We start from the raw sequence: 16,558 nt of genomic DNA on the forward strand, positions 1-16,558 counted from the left end.
GTATGAAGTTGCTTAAATATATTATGGCATTATGAAGACTAAGTAAAAAACGATAAAAAAAAAATCAATGAATTACTTAAATTATACAAATTGAAGATGTTCTAAGCTAAAAAAAAAATAATTAAAAACTTGAGTATAAGCTAAAAAAATAATTAAAAACTTGAGTAAAAGTTTTGATCTTTGAATTTATTATTTGGTAAAAGCCAACAAGCACTCTTCAAACACTAATTAAAAAAATATGAGAAATATATCTATTGTGACGGCCAGTGCATTTGCAATGTAAATTACTAAATTTCAATAATAAAAAAATTGTTTATGTTTCTGAACTCATCATCACAATGTAATTGGTTCAAGTGATTTATTTTATTAGATTAGTTACCATATTACTGACGCGGACCCATTTGAAGCGGCTCCAAATCTAGTTGAATTTGTATAAAAGGGCACGTAAACTAGTAATAATTATGATGTTGGTAAGAATTTTAGGTATGTCTGTTTTCTATTTTTTGAAAATCATTTTTATTTTAAAAATAAAACAAATAAAGTTCGTTTGGCAATAGTAATTTTTGAAATTTAGTTTTAGCAATAATATTTTTTTTGTTTTAAAAAAAACAAAAAAATCTTCAAATTATTTTAATTTTTTATTTTTTACCTTCATATTTCCGTTTCTTATATTCTTTTTTACATTATCTTATTTTCTTTCCTAACCCCTATTACTTAAAAATATTTTTTAAATTATTTTATAAAATACTTTTCAAAAACTAAACTAAAAAAAAAAACAAAATCAAATACAGTACATCTTTAATCAGATTCAAGTTTCGAGTATTTTCATGCAGAGAGAATTGCGGAAGATCAAATTGGAAAGCGTATGAGATTAGCAACATCACCTTCTTAAACTTCAAAATATCAGGATCTTCATAAATTTGGTTACAAGTGAATGGGGAACTTCCTTTTCAAGAAAAATAAATAAAAAATGAACGACCTCATGGCATATTTCAAGCATTGCAATATATATTATGTAAGAATTTGAATTCTAAGCAATGCAATGTGAGAACCCAGAAGGGGAAAGACAAGAATTAAATTCATATGTGTGTTAATGTCTCGTAGTTGACACCTTTTAACGACTTTAACAACATCAGAAGATACTTAAGTCAAACAAATAAATTAGCAGCATTTAAATATTATTTTCAATTCCTGAAATCTTGTTTACCATTAATAAGGCACTATGACCTGAATTTTATTTCTTATTATAAAATAAGGACGTCTCTGAAATCCGGGAAGGAAATGTGAGTCCCTTTGGGAGAGTAAAAAAAAAAAAAAGAAGACATACCAATAGACCGTAAGATATTAGTGTCTAGTATTAAATATCTTTCATTGTATTCATTTGTCAATATTATGAATAATATTTTAGTTTGTGGAATGCATAGGATAAATAGGATTGTTTTATATAATTAAAATCTATAATAAATAAATATTATATTAAAATTTATAATAAATAAAATATGGAACATATAAACTATTTAAATTTATGATAAAAAAATATAGTGTGATATAAGATTATTTTTAACTATTATTTTTATTTTAAAAATATTAAAATTTAATTTAAAATAAAGATAAAAAATATATTGAAAGAGATAAAAAGTTAAAAAAAAAATAATTCTCAACATACTTTCATCTCCTTAAAGATAATTATTCCAAGTTATACTATAGAAGATTGATTGAGAGTGCATACCTATTGAATTTGTGCCCAAGGAAAGTACTAATTAACTTTTAAGATTTCTTTTACATTAATTAGGTATTAGGAAAGCCTGGAGCAGTATGCGTAGAGAATAGAGATGCACAAACACAAAAAAATCAGAATGCACAAGTTGCTGGATATATGTAAAAGATTGCGAATGAGGCTTGAGAAAATATTGTGGGCTAGCCAGTGGCCATGGATTGGCCTAAGTGACAGTTTGGCAGTTTGTGTTGCTTTTTTTTTTTAATGATAAAACAATAGGTTAAAGTAGAAGACTTATATATGTTAGAGAAGTTCACTAACATAACCAAGAATTAACTTATATATTTAATTTTTATAAAAGTCTTGTTTAAATTTTTTAAAACTTCTAAAGTATATAAGTTAAAAAATTAATTAATTTTATCTTTTTATTTTCTTTTGGTATAACGCCTAATAGAGTTATATAATGTCTATCAATGAGTCATGCCAGAACTCAAGCCTTAACTTTATAAGAGTGGAATGTTGACTAAGTGAATCAATATTAATGAACCATTGTACCGTGATTTGCATTACTTTATTTTGATATAAAAAAACGTTGAATATAAAGATTTCATCAAGTATTTTTTAAAAAATTATTATTATTTCTTTATAAATCAAACTTGAGGTTAATATATCGACGATATTAATCATTTGAAAAAAAGATATTTCTCTAAGTTTATTATTATTTTTATCTCTGTTAATAACGTACAAGACTACAAATCTCTGTATTACTACAAAAAGAATTTCATATACTAAAGAAAAAACTGGTTAGACTTATTCTAATTGACATGATTTTTATTTAACATAAACTAAGCAAACATTACAGTGATGCATCATATATTGAAATAATATTAATAGTGTTCTTTTTTTTATATGTACAAATTGAATATAATATTAAAATATTTATAATATTTACACACTATACTCCATCAATAATCAATTGAAATTGATCCATTGACATATTAATAGTACTTTCCATTGATCTCAATCAACTTAAGTGGATCAAAATAATCCTAATGATTATTTGCATTGTGATTAATGTGAATTTTTAATCACTAAACTACTAATCATGAATTATTATACTATATACAACATGTTTATATTTTTAAAATTATTTTTTATATTCTTTAACCAAGTGATTAAGTACAAGTGGTTAATATGTTAAAGTTAAGATTAAATTATTTGATTATTACCTGAGTTAAATCTTTGATAGAAATAATTCTTGATCAGACTTTATTTACATCTCGATTGAACTCTAGATTAATCAAGACTATTTTCCTTTGATGAACCGAAGAATTAAAACAAAAAAAATTATAATATGACATAGCCATATCTCATTCTATTTTTCATGTATACCTAATAATTTCGCTATATCAACATACTTTGAATCATCACCTTCTAAGACTTACCATATTGAATACTTGTGTTCGGTTATGCGGTGACTTATAATACATGAATAGTTTAGCATGGGATATTAATTGTTGCTTTAACATCAACAAAAAAAAATTAATTGATTTTTTGTTTATACTCTTACTTTTTCCAAACCTAGTATTATACCCATTCTTGAAACAAAGTCAATGAACATAAATGATTAATGTGTAAAAGTTAATGTTAAATTGTTCGAGTGCTATCTGAGTTTGATCATTAGCGGATATAATTATTGGTTAAGTTTTACTTATCTTTCGGCCAAATTCCGAATTAGTCAGGATCTCTTCCCCCTAATGAATGAAAGGGTTAAGGAAAAAAAAAATACCCATTCTTGATTTCTTTCACCAAACCTACTTATTGTCCCTATCTAATTAACCTACCACCTAGCCTTCGAATATTTGAAATTCATTTGCAAATTGGTGCTTTTGGAAACACATTAAGGATTTTTTTATCAGTAAATGTTAGTTATTAATTTTTGTTGACAAAAAGATTCAAACACATGATCTATTTCCTTTTTCCTTCACCCTTTATCCTCAAATTAATTTTATACCTCCCACGTTAAGGAGGTGATACAAATAAAACAACACAATATAGTTAGATTCTTACAACATACCCTTTTTTGGATATTATTTGATGGTCAATACACAATGTTGGTAATTTTCTACTATATGGTGTTTGATATGCATAAATAATAATAGACAATACCATGTTAAAATTTCTACAATATCTTTGTATGACAACAACATTAACGAATTGATTATAGCGGTCATAAAAGTGGCAGTGGAAGTCATAGTAATGACTAATGAAGATGATGGTGGAGGTGGTGACAACATTGAATAGAGGTGGTGAATGGTGATTGTAGTTTTCACGTGGGAAAAAGGTTAATATACTGAGAGAATTAAAGAGTTAGAATTTATTTATTTGTTTTTAATATTGTCTATTAGAAAAACGTATTGCGTTGAAGTACAATTTTCAAAGCCCAACCTAGAAATTGTAGTAAATGGGTGGGAGCTGTTTGTTTCTGTGCTTCCCAAGTTGTTTCTTGCAATTTTTGGAAATATTTGTTGAGCTTTTAGATTCATCATTTCAAAAGTAAAAAAAAAAATACATTTTAGAATATAATTTTATATTCTAAATTGATCATTCTAGAAAACACAAAAAGGGAGTGCAGGAAGCAATGGTCATGGGTCAGTTTACATTGGGTATGATACAAAAGCAAAACCCAGCTCGAAAAGCCCAATACAAGATTCTCAATTCTCATCATAATATTGAACTTGGTAAGAATTGACTGGTTGAGGCACCAAAAGAAAAATGTTAGAAATATTTTTATATTTTCCTCCAATTAATCACAAACCATCGGATATTATAAATTTATTAATTTTTATAATAATTACTTTAAAACTCATATTAATGATAATTTTTATTATTATTTGTTAGTGTAAATTTTATTACTTTGTCCATGTATAGCCATTAAATCCATTTTTATTTCTTTATTTTCTAATACACTATTTGTTATTATTAGTTAAAGTTTCTAAACATTTTATCAAATAAAGTAAACCTCACTCTTTTTTTTAATATACTCTAGGGATTTCAATTAATAATGATGCTTTAAAAATTAAGAATATCTCAAGGGTCAAAGAGTGTAATGTAAATGATTTTTTAAAATTAAAATAATGAAATAATAAGTGATGGCAAACTTTTTTTTTTAAGTATATGTTTAGTTTAACATATTTTAGAGCCATAATAGTTTATTTTTTATCAACTTCAAGACTACTTTTGAAGCTAATGCGTCGTTTACTTTAGCAAAAGGGAGGAATGGTTATCGATGGAATACAAACATGATATTTTGAAATTCTTCTATCATTTGGAAGTCGATGAAGTCTGAAAGGGAGGAAGGATTTATGTGTGGGTCTCGTGTGAAAAAGTGGCTCATCCAAAAATTGAATGGAAAATAGAAGGATTTGTTGCAAAACATTTCTCAATTTAGAATGTTTTAATAAGCCAATTTTAGAAATCTGTTAAGCAGACCTCTATTTCTCAGTTTTCAATTGATTACTCTTCAGTTTTGAAAAACATCATGATGGCTATTTTTCATTTTGTTTTGGTCAACACAGTGATATATAAGTCTCTCTCTCAATAATAATTTGTTTGATCTGACACAGAGTATGAAGTTCAGGAGACCATTGGAAACTTTTTGAATTACTATAAAGTTTCATGTTTAAAAGTGCCAAAATTGAGAAGTAGTAGAAATTGTCAATCCCACGGGGTAATCTGTATTTGTGGTGTGGTGCCTGCTCCTAGCTGATGTTCCAGTAGAACCTAACTCAGATGAATTACTATAGTATTTTTTTTTTTGAATAATAAAATCAATTCCTCAAGGATATAATAGCATTAATATTAGTAGAATATATATGTTTAATTGTCAAATTGGTCGTAAGGATGTGTTGTTTTGTCAATTGGTTCTAGAAATCCATGGACTATAAACGTAATCTTCATTATTCAAGAGGCAGCATGCCCGATGCTATATTTTTAAGGATTGATTTATTATGTATTCATTTTTTGTTCCTATGTGGCTTTGTCTAGGATTCTGAATTCCTAATAATGCAAAAAACATTATATAAATTGAAATCTATCTAGGATTCTGAATTTCATGCCCTACTTTGAGCATGGGCCTCGAAATCACAGCCCAAAGTCTTCCGGCCTGTGGGGCCAATCTTGATGCGAGCATCCTTTTAAAATGGAAAATATCATCCTAGATCGAGGCACATGTATTTACAATTTTGGTGGGATAAATTTTGAACTATTGAATACAATTAAAGAGTTAAATGTGTGTTTGAATTAACTATTCATTTATAGGTTTTATATTAACAAGTTTTTCATAAATAATTAAAAGTATTTTAATTTATTATTTCAACATTTTTTGTGATCAATAAATTTATTTATTGAATTAGGTTGAGTAAAACAAAATTTAAAAATGGGCCAATAATTTTGGATTTTTGGTATTTAATTTAGATATTCAGTTCACAAGAATTGTTTGGTCCTTAATGTATTTTTTTTTATGAAAATAGTAATCAATGGGCTGGCCTATTTGACTCATGGCCCATTATATTAGACATTTTTCGGTCTACAATTAAATTGAGATGAACCCAAATGGGTCAAAAGTTCAATTAAGAAGATACAAAACAAAGAAAGGAAGAGGAAGAAGAAAATTTAATTTCTTTCTTTTACTAAATATATTTGTTAGATAATTGTCATACACACATACCCTACAATCTGTTACATCTCATCTCATTACTGTACATACAGTCACGGCCTAGTTAGTAAGATGTCACCCTTATGTGCAGTCCATTAGGTGCCTCAACTCTAGGAAATTTCATTACTTTATCTCCTCCTACTTCTTCCCACCTGCAATCAACATTAAATATATAAGATGTCAGAAACAGCTTCAAACTTGTATAAAATTTCTAAACAGACAAATTAATGCTTAATAATGGATAATAATAATCTGTCTAGATGTATGTGAGGTATATATGGCGAATCCAGTTCAGTCAAAAGTAGTTAGTGTAAATAATAGTTCCTTTTAAATTTTTACTTATTCTTTGTGCCTAGCAAATATTTAATTGAGTAGTGTATATATCGACATTACACCGTTTCTCAATCAAAATCTGTTATATAGTAAGTTTTTATTTTTACTTTTTATAATAACTATTTTAAAAGTTATATTTATCATGACTTTTTATTTGTTGATAATGTAAAGTTTTTTTATACCAACAAATGATAAAAATTAAACTCTATTTTAATTTTATAAGGTCTAGATGTTGAATAGGTAAATTAGTCACCTGTATCTAGTTACAAAGTAGTGTAAGAAAGTGGAAATTTCGGTTATTCCCAACTCTTTTCCTGGACACTGTCGGGTGCCTCCTCCAAATATGAAGAAGTAGTTCTTTGATTCTAAACTCTTGTCCTGCAATTTGCAATTAAAGGTTATGATAAATAGGATGATATTGTGCTAAAGGACTTTTTTTTATGCATAATCAAAATAAAGAGGAAGAGGTTGTTGGACTAACCATCCATCTCCATGGGTTGAATGTTAGTGGATCAGGATATAGAAAAGGGTCATAATTGATCTCTCTTGTATACACATATATTCTCCATCCTTTGGGGATCAAATAGCCTGAAAATTAATAACAACTTGGATTATTAACACTGTTAATTGCAACAAGAAGGTGGTGTTGACATTTATGGTGAATAGTGAAATACTTGCGTGCTAGTGCAAAACCCGTTAAGGACCCCTACCCCCTTCATTCATTCTTACTTTTATTTTTATTTTTTATATCCTTTCTTTTTGCTAACGCATTTAATTTAATGCTAAAAGGCAAAAGAAAAGTTGGGAGGAAAGGTACCTCCTTATCTGGAAAAACTTGTTTTATAGTGGAATTGTCTTCGTGTGGTTGTTGAATTGATGGCCAAATTTGCCAGGTGTCTATATTATTATCACTATCTTAGGGATACATTTCTCTTCAAATTACAATTTTACATTTTTTATATTGATGTTGTAGAAGTGACCAAAGAAAAAAAAGAAGCCCTAAAAGTCAAAAAACAACTTCTTGAGCCCAAAAACACAACAAAAGCTAAAGGAACCTAAATATAACACCTATTGAAACCCACCGTTTAGTTCCATGTCTTGAGTGGTTTTCCTTAGGACCCCATTAACTATTGTGGCCAATCTAGAGGTCTCAAAAATCACCTGCAAAATGTACAAGAGCTTGATCAAATCTTCTTGTCAATCATTAGAAAAAAAGCTAATTTTTTTTTAAGTTTTTTTAAACCAATTCAAAACATCACACACTAAATATGGACACCTCGAAAAAACAACTAAATAATGTAACCGAGATGGCACACAATTCTTACCGCGCGAGTGAACCTCATTGACTTGAGATCATTGCAGTCAAGTGGTTCATCTGGCTTTTTCCTCTCTCTTATGGCCAAATGTTCTTTCTGTAACAAATATTCCACACGACTTAGCACATAAAACATAAGAAATTATAAGTGTAACTATTAATCATACCTAAGGAACCAAGAGAGTTTTTTCACTTACTCTGAGTTCCTCAAGAGCTTTGGGATGGTCATGGAGGTACTTGACTGCCATCATTGATGTAGTTGAAACAGTTTCATAGCCAGAATACATGATTGTAATCACTAGATCAATGATTTCTTCATCACTTAGTTTGTATCTACTTTCATCTCTTCCCATCAAGCAACCAAGCATGTCATGGTAGGTTTCATGTGATGCTCTTCTTTCCTCTAAGAGCTTACTCAGAATGTTCACTATAGTCTTCCTTGCCTGCAAGAAACAGTGAATTAAATAAGCCTATGACAAAGTCTTCTTATTATATGAAGTAGTTATAAATTATAATAAGCACAACAACGAAATAGATCATTCATCTTCAATTTCCATGCAAACTAACATGAGAAAAGATAGTGGTTTCAAATTCTCCCACTAACAAAAACTAACAATTAATAACTAATATTTGCGGATTAAAAAAAATGGGTAAAGATCAATGATCACACCTGGAATCCACTGTGGTAATTTGTGCCAGGAAGATCAATAGGGAGAGAAAGGGTTCCTAGAACTAGCTTAAAGAACTCTGCCATGAATGAGTCAGATAATGAGCCAGATTCCATGCCAGCAATCTGCTTCAGAGATGATAAGAAGGCCATCTGTTTCAAATGTTTTGAGAGTTTGGAAAAAGTTACGTTAGGAACTTGAATTGTAATATAAGTTTTTTTCTTTTCCATTTTGGTTCATGAATTTTGATTGATGAACAACACAAACAATTACAAACCTCTTTGGTTTTCTCTTGAATGTTGATGACTTTGTCACCCCAGTTGCTAAGGTGGGCTCTCATGAACTGATCAATTTTTGGCAAAAGCTGATCTCTGATCAAGGTGGGGCTAATGATGGAAAGCAGTGCTCCTCTCATGTACTTGTGAGTGGAGCCATGAACAGCTGCAATGTTGCATTTGCCTAAGATATCTAACATGGATTGAGGGTAACCAGGAACAAGCCCTTTTGCCTCATTCATTAGGATGTATCTGTTAAGCTCTGGATCCATGGAAACAATGGTAGGACAACCCAGTATGTGGGATTTGAAAAAACTGCCATACCTGCCATTTTTTTGTTTTTGACAAAAGGTAAAAAAAATAAAAGTTAACAATCATTACTAATGAGGGTAAAAGTACATGCATGAACAGTGCTTACATCACACCCGATTTAACTAATTTAAGAAACATCATTAAGTTTTAGAAAGAAAAAAAAAAAGATTTGTCAAATAGGCATCATGATGATGATGTGAGCTAGCAAGCCATTAATTATTTCTTTATGGAGAACAAAGTACCATTAAACCAAACCTATTAGCTTATTCCTCCTTGATCTTCATTTCCATTTATCCTTCTCCAATTCCCTTCTTTCTCCACCCCCCTACCCTCCCTAAAACAAGGTTTCATTTTGTTTTTATGCTTACTAACTCTTGAATCGGAATATGCTAGGCCTAGTACCTACCCAGCAAACACCCCCAACAAGTTAAACAAAACAAGAGTGGCATGCAAGGGGTGGAGTTAAAACTTAAAACAGGTTTCAATCTTGAAACTGATGAAAGAAAGAACATGAAAAACTAACACCAGAAGCAAAGTGTGTTGCCAAAGCAACTTTTTTTTTCCCACTTGTGCAAGTGAACATGATGAAGACTGCTTGGACACACACACACACAACTAAATATTATGAGGAAAACCATGTGATGATGATGCAGTTAAGTTAGTTACCTTGCTCTCTGGGTTTTCATGAAGTTTGGACCCTGCTTAAGAAACTCAGTTGTCTCCCCAAAAAGTGGCCAACCCATTGTGCCAGGAGGCAAACCTTTCTTCCTGTACCTTACTTCATTCCACCTCAAGAGAGCAGAGCAAAAACAGAGCACCAAGACAACACCTACTACTACAATTGCCATCAAGAAAGCCATTGGTGCTCCCACTCCAAAACCCCAACCCACAGAGACTTCAAAAAGAAGGTACAGTCTCTTGTGTTGTAGTTACCTAAAGAGTGCACACAAGCACACATATATAGGCCCTTAGAGCTTGGCTACCATTTGCAATAAAAATAAGAATTAACCATAAAGACAAAAAAACCGCACTCTATAATAAGTTAGTAGCATTACCTTATTCTAAGCCTTTGGTGATAAAAATTAAAAACAACTATTAACACATGAATTTGAAGAATAAATAATATATTTACTTTTTAGGCTCTGGTGTTATCATAAATTAACATGTAGTTTGATACAAACTATTAAGTATAATAAGATTTTTAATTGCTATATTATTGATATAGAGTATTCGTTATTGTTAATAAATTTTCATTAAAAATTTAACTGATTATCTTTATAGAATTTTTTTTAATTACATTTTTTTTGTTCATAAGATCTTATTTAAGGGAATTAAATATATTAACACTCTGGATAATGATTTGTTAGTATGAGATATAAAAGGTTAATTGATTTTTACAATAACTATAAAATTTTTTTAATACATACCTATTAAGTTTGAATTATGGAAATATATATATAAAAAGTGGGGATTGCCTTTTATGAAGGATTTCGGGGATGTGAACAACTTAAATACAACAGACATATGCAGTCTCCAATGATTTATAGATAAAATATTTACACCCCCATTTAGCCCTTCGAGATTTGAAGCTGGAAATTTTTGTTGCTTTTATAATTTGAGGATAATTAAATGAGTAAGTGTAAACTACTTCCTGCTTCAGTCCTTTGGTATTATTAAGTGTAGAGTTTCTCGAGGATACTCTTAAAGGAATTTTAAGGAATATATAATTTAGTATTCAAATGTATCATTATGTATACATATGTGACAAGTTTAAGTTATGATAAAATTAGATGTAATTATTTAGCTTTATTTTTTAATGTTGTACATCACTGATGTGTGTATTAAATCATTAAGAAATTATGTAATTTATCCTGAAGGTATAGAAGGGGAAAAAGTGGAAATAGTTTAAAGAAAAGCCACATGCATAGCACTCCATTGGACCTAAAGGAAAAGTTGGTCATAGCCAGCCCCGGTCCTTCACATGTCTGTCAATAAGATCTGGTCATGGAATTGCATAATCCCACTACAAGACAGTCTCCTTGTGTTACCATGTGAATATGTGCGGAGAGAGGGGTTTGGTTCTCCTTCCAAGTCCTAAATACTAACTGCAAGTTTGAATCTTAAAAAACTGACTCTTGTTTCATTTTCAACCTATGGGATATTAATTCCTAGAAAAAACCACTCCACCGTGCCCTTGACTTTTTGCACTGCTGAGTCTTGTGGTCTTCCATAATGGGTGAATATAATTATTAAACAACAAAGATAAATCTCAATCATTCCCATGCAACAATTTTATTCCCCTTTTCCATGCATCATGCATTAGTGTGTGTATTTAATGAAAATAATGAGATTTGAATTTGAGGGTAATAATTCTTTTTTTTTTTACAAGTAAAAGACTTTATTATTACACAAAGTACAAGGAATACTCTAATCCAAATACATGATTTCCCACAACTATATCAACGACACAACTATATCAACGAGGAAGGGAGATATAAAGGATAACCGATCATTTTGGTCTCTTAAATTAATGATAAGTTAGTCTTTGAAAAAATAAAAATTTTGATTTATGGGATTCTTTTGTCATTAAACTATAATGTTTAAATATCAATTTAACATTTACTTATATTTTTTTGAGAATTAATTTGATGTTAAGTTATAAAATTTAAGGATTAATTTTTTATTAAGTTGTATGTGGAACGTAATTATCACATTTTTTTATACATTTAAGGATTAAATTAGAATTTTTATTTTTTAAGAGAATAAAATGTTATCCATTTACACATTATCAAAATAATTATTTGTCCAAGATATAAATTACATGGTCAATACACCAATTAGAAAAGTAATAATTAATACTATCCTATTTACTCTTAAACCTAGTCCTAAATATGACCTTGATCAAATCTAAAACTCCATTGAAATCAAAAGAAACATTTTAGAACACAATATTGTTGCCAATCCTTCAAGTAGATCAAATCACTATGTTAACCATCTTCTATTATATATAAAGATGATAAAGTTTCATTACCAAATTGGTTTGCTTGTGGTTTTTGCTTTTTGAATTGTACAAAATTGTTAAAATCATACAAGCAAGGGGAAAATAACGAGTGAATTGTGAGAGCAAAAGTTTTGGAATTTTATGAGATAATAAGATAAAGGACAGTGGAAAGTATGTTTCTTACCAATTTTATAATGACAACGTACGTGTCCATTTAACACCACTAGATAGTTCAGCTTTGCAGCAGAAAAAGATAAGTCTTTAATCACATCAGTGAAATTAATAGAATTGGATATTTATTATAAAAAAAATAGAATTTGATATTTGGATTTTTGGCACGGTTTAAAGCCTTTTCAGCAACTAACCCACAACTGCTGCATGAATTTAAAAAATGGATTTTTGTTCTTCTGTTTTGTTATATCGATTACACAAATATGCATGGTTGAGAAAGGCATACGAGGACGTCATTAAGCTTAGTGAACAAACTGATAAACTGTTTACAGTTTACAAAGTGAGGAAATTGTGTTACTTTACCATGACAAGATCATTTCAAAACCAAATCACCTTTCTCTGTTTTTTGTCCCTAGTCTTTTTAATTCAAACATTTCAGAAAAAACAAATAATGAAGAGAAAAACATCTTTCTAATCACTTGTCACTTTTTTAATTAAAAAAATAAAAGAAAAAGAACATGAAAGGGGTACACGTAAGTGATATCAATTCGATTATTTGAGCCATTGGACAATTTTTTATATTAGAAAATCCAATAATTAATGCCTTTTTATTATTTTTAATATAGATTAATATCCCTGAATGAAATTAATTAGGACAAACATCTGAATTATTTTCAACGATTCAAAATTAATTTTACCCAACTTAATTTAAAGCATACCTAAGAATATAAGCATCTATACAAAGTATTTTTCCTTATAATCTATGAAACTTTACATTTAAAGCAAAACTAATTCAAACAAGCACTATATATTTCTCTTTCAGATTGACCTTTAACTAATAATATCCCAAAAATTAGAAACATCACCAAAAAAGATTAAGCTAATTAAGGATGTGTTTGTGCCGTGTGCATGAACGTACGATTGGACATTAACCATACAAAAGAGTGGTGGTCAATCATAGTCATTCGATCTAGATGGGATGAATGCCCTGCCATACTGTTATCAAAACTGTCATTTTCATCTTAGCATAATTTTTTTTTATTAATTTTTCTTAAAAATCTTTTGTAGCAATCTTCACTATTCAGCACAGTTCAATCGCAATCAAATAAACATGATTCATTAAAAGCTTAAAACTTTTTATTTTTATTTTTTCCCCTTATATTTATTTGTTTGTGTTTTCTTCTCAAGGTGGAGATCATTCACTCATCAACATCCTCTAGCTAAAGTTTATTGTATATGAAGTATGAACACACTTTGCACTCACCATACAATTGAGTTCCCAAGGGCAACCTCCGTACAGTTTCAAGGTTGGTGTATATGATGATCATAAGTCTCATCAACATGTTTTATGATTTTAATGAGACATGCGTTTGGAGTGTGACTGATTTCTGTATATTATCTTCTCTTCCTTCATTTTGTTTTTTGACTTTGCCTCAAGGGAGAGGACTTGTCATCAAGTGGCACAAAAGGTGGATCGGATGGTGACAAAGAAGAAAAGTGTGGATCCACAGGCAGATCCGTAGATAGAGATTTGACATCAAACAACAAAATGCAGCCCTTGTTTTCAAGTATCCCATATGAAAAAAAAAAAAAAAAGTTACTATGATATACGTAATTCACTAATTACCATCCGTGATTTGAAACTGCCACTATTGAAATTTTTATGCACACAAAACTCATGGGTAATAGAAAAATGTTGGTAATAATATACTCTTTTAAATATATACATATTTTTATTAATTAAAATTTATTAAAAATTATAGAAATTATGAGTTAGAAAGTGTATTACAAGCTTAAGGTAGTCAACTTGGGATGTAAACTAAAGCTAGTATCATCAAGAGAAATAATTTCGTTCAAGCATATTAGGATTACTGTAAATGACAAACTCTCCAATTAAACATGATGTAAACCTAAACATGATTGGCAAACTAAAAAGGTTTTTTTTTTCTTCTCAAAAAGCAATTTTGTTCAAGCCCATTCAAATTGTTACAGATAAAACTCTTCACCTAAGCATGCATGATTGGTAAACTTAAAAAGTTTTTTTTGGTAAACTAAAAAAGTTTTTTGGGTCTAAAACTGTAGGACAGTAGGAGTGTGCAGACATCACATTACATATCCAATTAATTTGAATTGGTCAGGCGTAGGACCACTCTAAACAATAAATTTTTCCTATAAGTTTTTAATGCATCATGAAAAACTTGAACTTGAAAACGCCTTATTAACTTAGAACAGTCTCCTATGTATACATATATGTATGAGTAATATTCGAAATTTTTTTACGAATCCTTCTGATAATCTTCCTAAATACTAAATTGAACAAATATGAAATATATGTTATGTTGTTATGATAAATATGTAGTTTTTTATTTAATATTTTTTACTAAATATATTAAGGGAATATCAATTAAAATGTTTTAGGAAGGTATGTAATAAAACTAAAATATATATATTGACATGCATATCCATTGACATCTATATATGATTCGAATTTTTTTCATATCATTGATTAGTTTTTCACAGGACGAGTTTCTTACTTACAATGTTAGTTTTTTTATTCTTTCCAAATCTGAAATGAACATTGCAATAAACTATTGAATTTAGAGATCTCATATAGCAAACTTGAGGACAGGGAGATAAAGAGACAAATGGCATAACAGGGACCATTTTCTGGATCACATTAATTAAAGATCAAATAATTGAGTTGGGTACTGTCGAACCAATCATGGTAAACAAACTTTAAAAGAAAATGAAAAATATGAAACGAAAACAAGGAGTATAAGAAATGCCCTTATAAGAAAATATTAATTTTGAAAGCAAATTATATTAAAGAAGATATGAATATATCTATGTATTTGCATATGATAGGAACTAAGGTGGATCATGAAAATGATTCACGGAACTACAGATAGGATACATAGACGCACGTTAGGGTGGAAGAAAAGGTGTGTAATAATTGGTTTGGAGAGAGAGAGAGTGCCATAACAATGGATGCAAAAGAGAGTGAGAGAGGAATGTCTACCCACACGCACGCATGTAGCATATACCATTTCCTTTGCTTATTCTGTTCTCATTTATTTATTGATTAAACCAAAAAATTTTATGTACATTGAGACATCCAGTTTGCACGAGGGCCTCTATTTTGTTCTCTTGTGCTTTTTTTTCCTGCCAGAAATCGAATACCTTTTCCTTCTACCTTCTCCAATCACATTATTATTTTTCTCTAATAATTGCAATTGGGCATCTCTCTTCTCTCTCTCTAAAATGTATATATAATATATTATATTATATATCATATCATATATGCTTGCACATGTGCACACGTGAGTGGCTTTCCACGTAAACAAAAACTATTTAAATTCAAGGACAATTTCCGGTCCAACTTTAGACTTGGAGAAAGAGTCAACATTTTTACCCTAACTCCCTTAGGGTTTAACACAACCTTTTTAGGGTTTAACCCCTAGCTAGCTATTTTCTCGTTTTAGGTATGAGATTTTGTCGTTCGACCCTTTTGGTCAATTCTCGTGGGGTTGTCCTCTTCTTCTCAACATTGTTTGGCTGCTTATTTTGAACTTTCCCAATCATAGCTGGCTTGTCCTTGATATATACTAAATGTTATATATCCCATCTTTCACCACATTAATGGTATTGTAGTAAGAAACATTCATTGATCACTTTGTCTGAATAAAGCCAATGCATACCATTTTGATTACGGCTCCGTTTTTGGCTGATTCTATCGAATAGAGCTTGTCTTGAAGGTTCACAATTTTCGGTTCCTAGCTTGGTAGTTATTTTATAATGATATTTTCCTTTTACTATTATATAATTTCCCCTCCAAATTACAAGATGAATGATTGCATTTTTGTTTTGACACGGTCGTTCATGAACCACACCATTCAGTTTTTATCAAAATGCCAAGAGTCCTTGTGTTGTCCAACTTCTTAATTATCATGACCTAACCATATGTAGTGTAGCTTGAGTACAGTTTTTGCCGTTACTAATTCACATTTAAGGTGTGTTTGAAAACTTGTTTGATCTACGTTGAACAAAAG

General features: G+C 29.7%; 1 protein-coding gene across 1 annotated transcript; it reads right to left on the reverse strand.

Moving 5' to 3' along the window:
* Positions 1–6,368: 6,368 nt before the first annotated feature.
* Positions 6,369–10,274, reverse strand: LOC114399240 (cytochrome P450 85A-like). Its single transcript, XM_028361382.1, has 9 exons — positions 10,004–10,274; positions 9,028–9,349; positions 8,753–8,902; positions 8,280–8,525; positions 8,093–8,179; positions 7,850–7,928; positions 7,249–7,355; positions 7,021–7,145; positions 6,369–6,586 (listed from the first exon to the last, which is right to left on the reverse strand). Exons 1-9 carry the CDS (start codon positions 10,195–10,197, stop codon positions 6,499–6,501), a joined length of 1,398 nt encoding a protein of 465 aa, XP_028217183.1. The 5' UTR covers positions 10,198–10,274; the 3' UTR covers positions 6,369–6,498.
* Between the last annotated feature and the right edge of the window lie 6,284 nt (positions 10,275–16,558).

Source organism: Glycine soja, chromosome 19 (assembly GCF_004193775.1).
Source record: "Glycine soja cultivar W05 chromosome 19, ASM419377v2, whole genome shotgun sequence".
In the NCBI taxonomy this organism is placed as follows: domain Eukaryota; kingdom Viridiplantae; phylum Streptophyta; class Magnoliopsida; order Fabales; family Fabaceae; genus Glycine; species Glycine soja.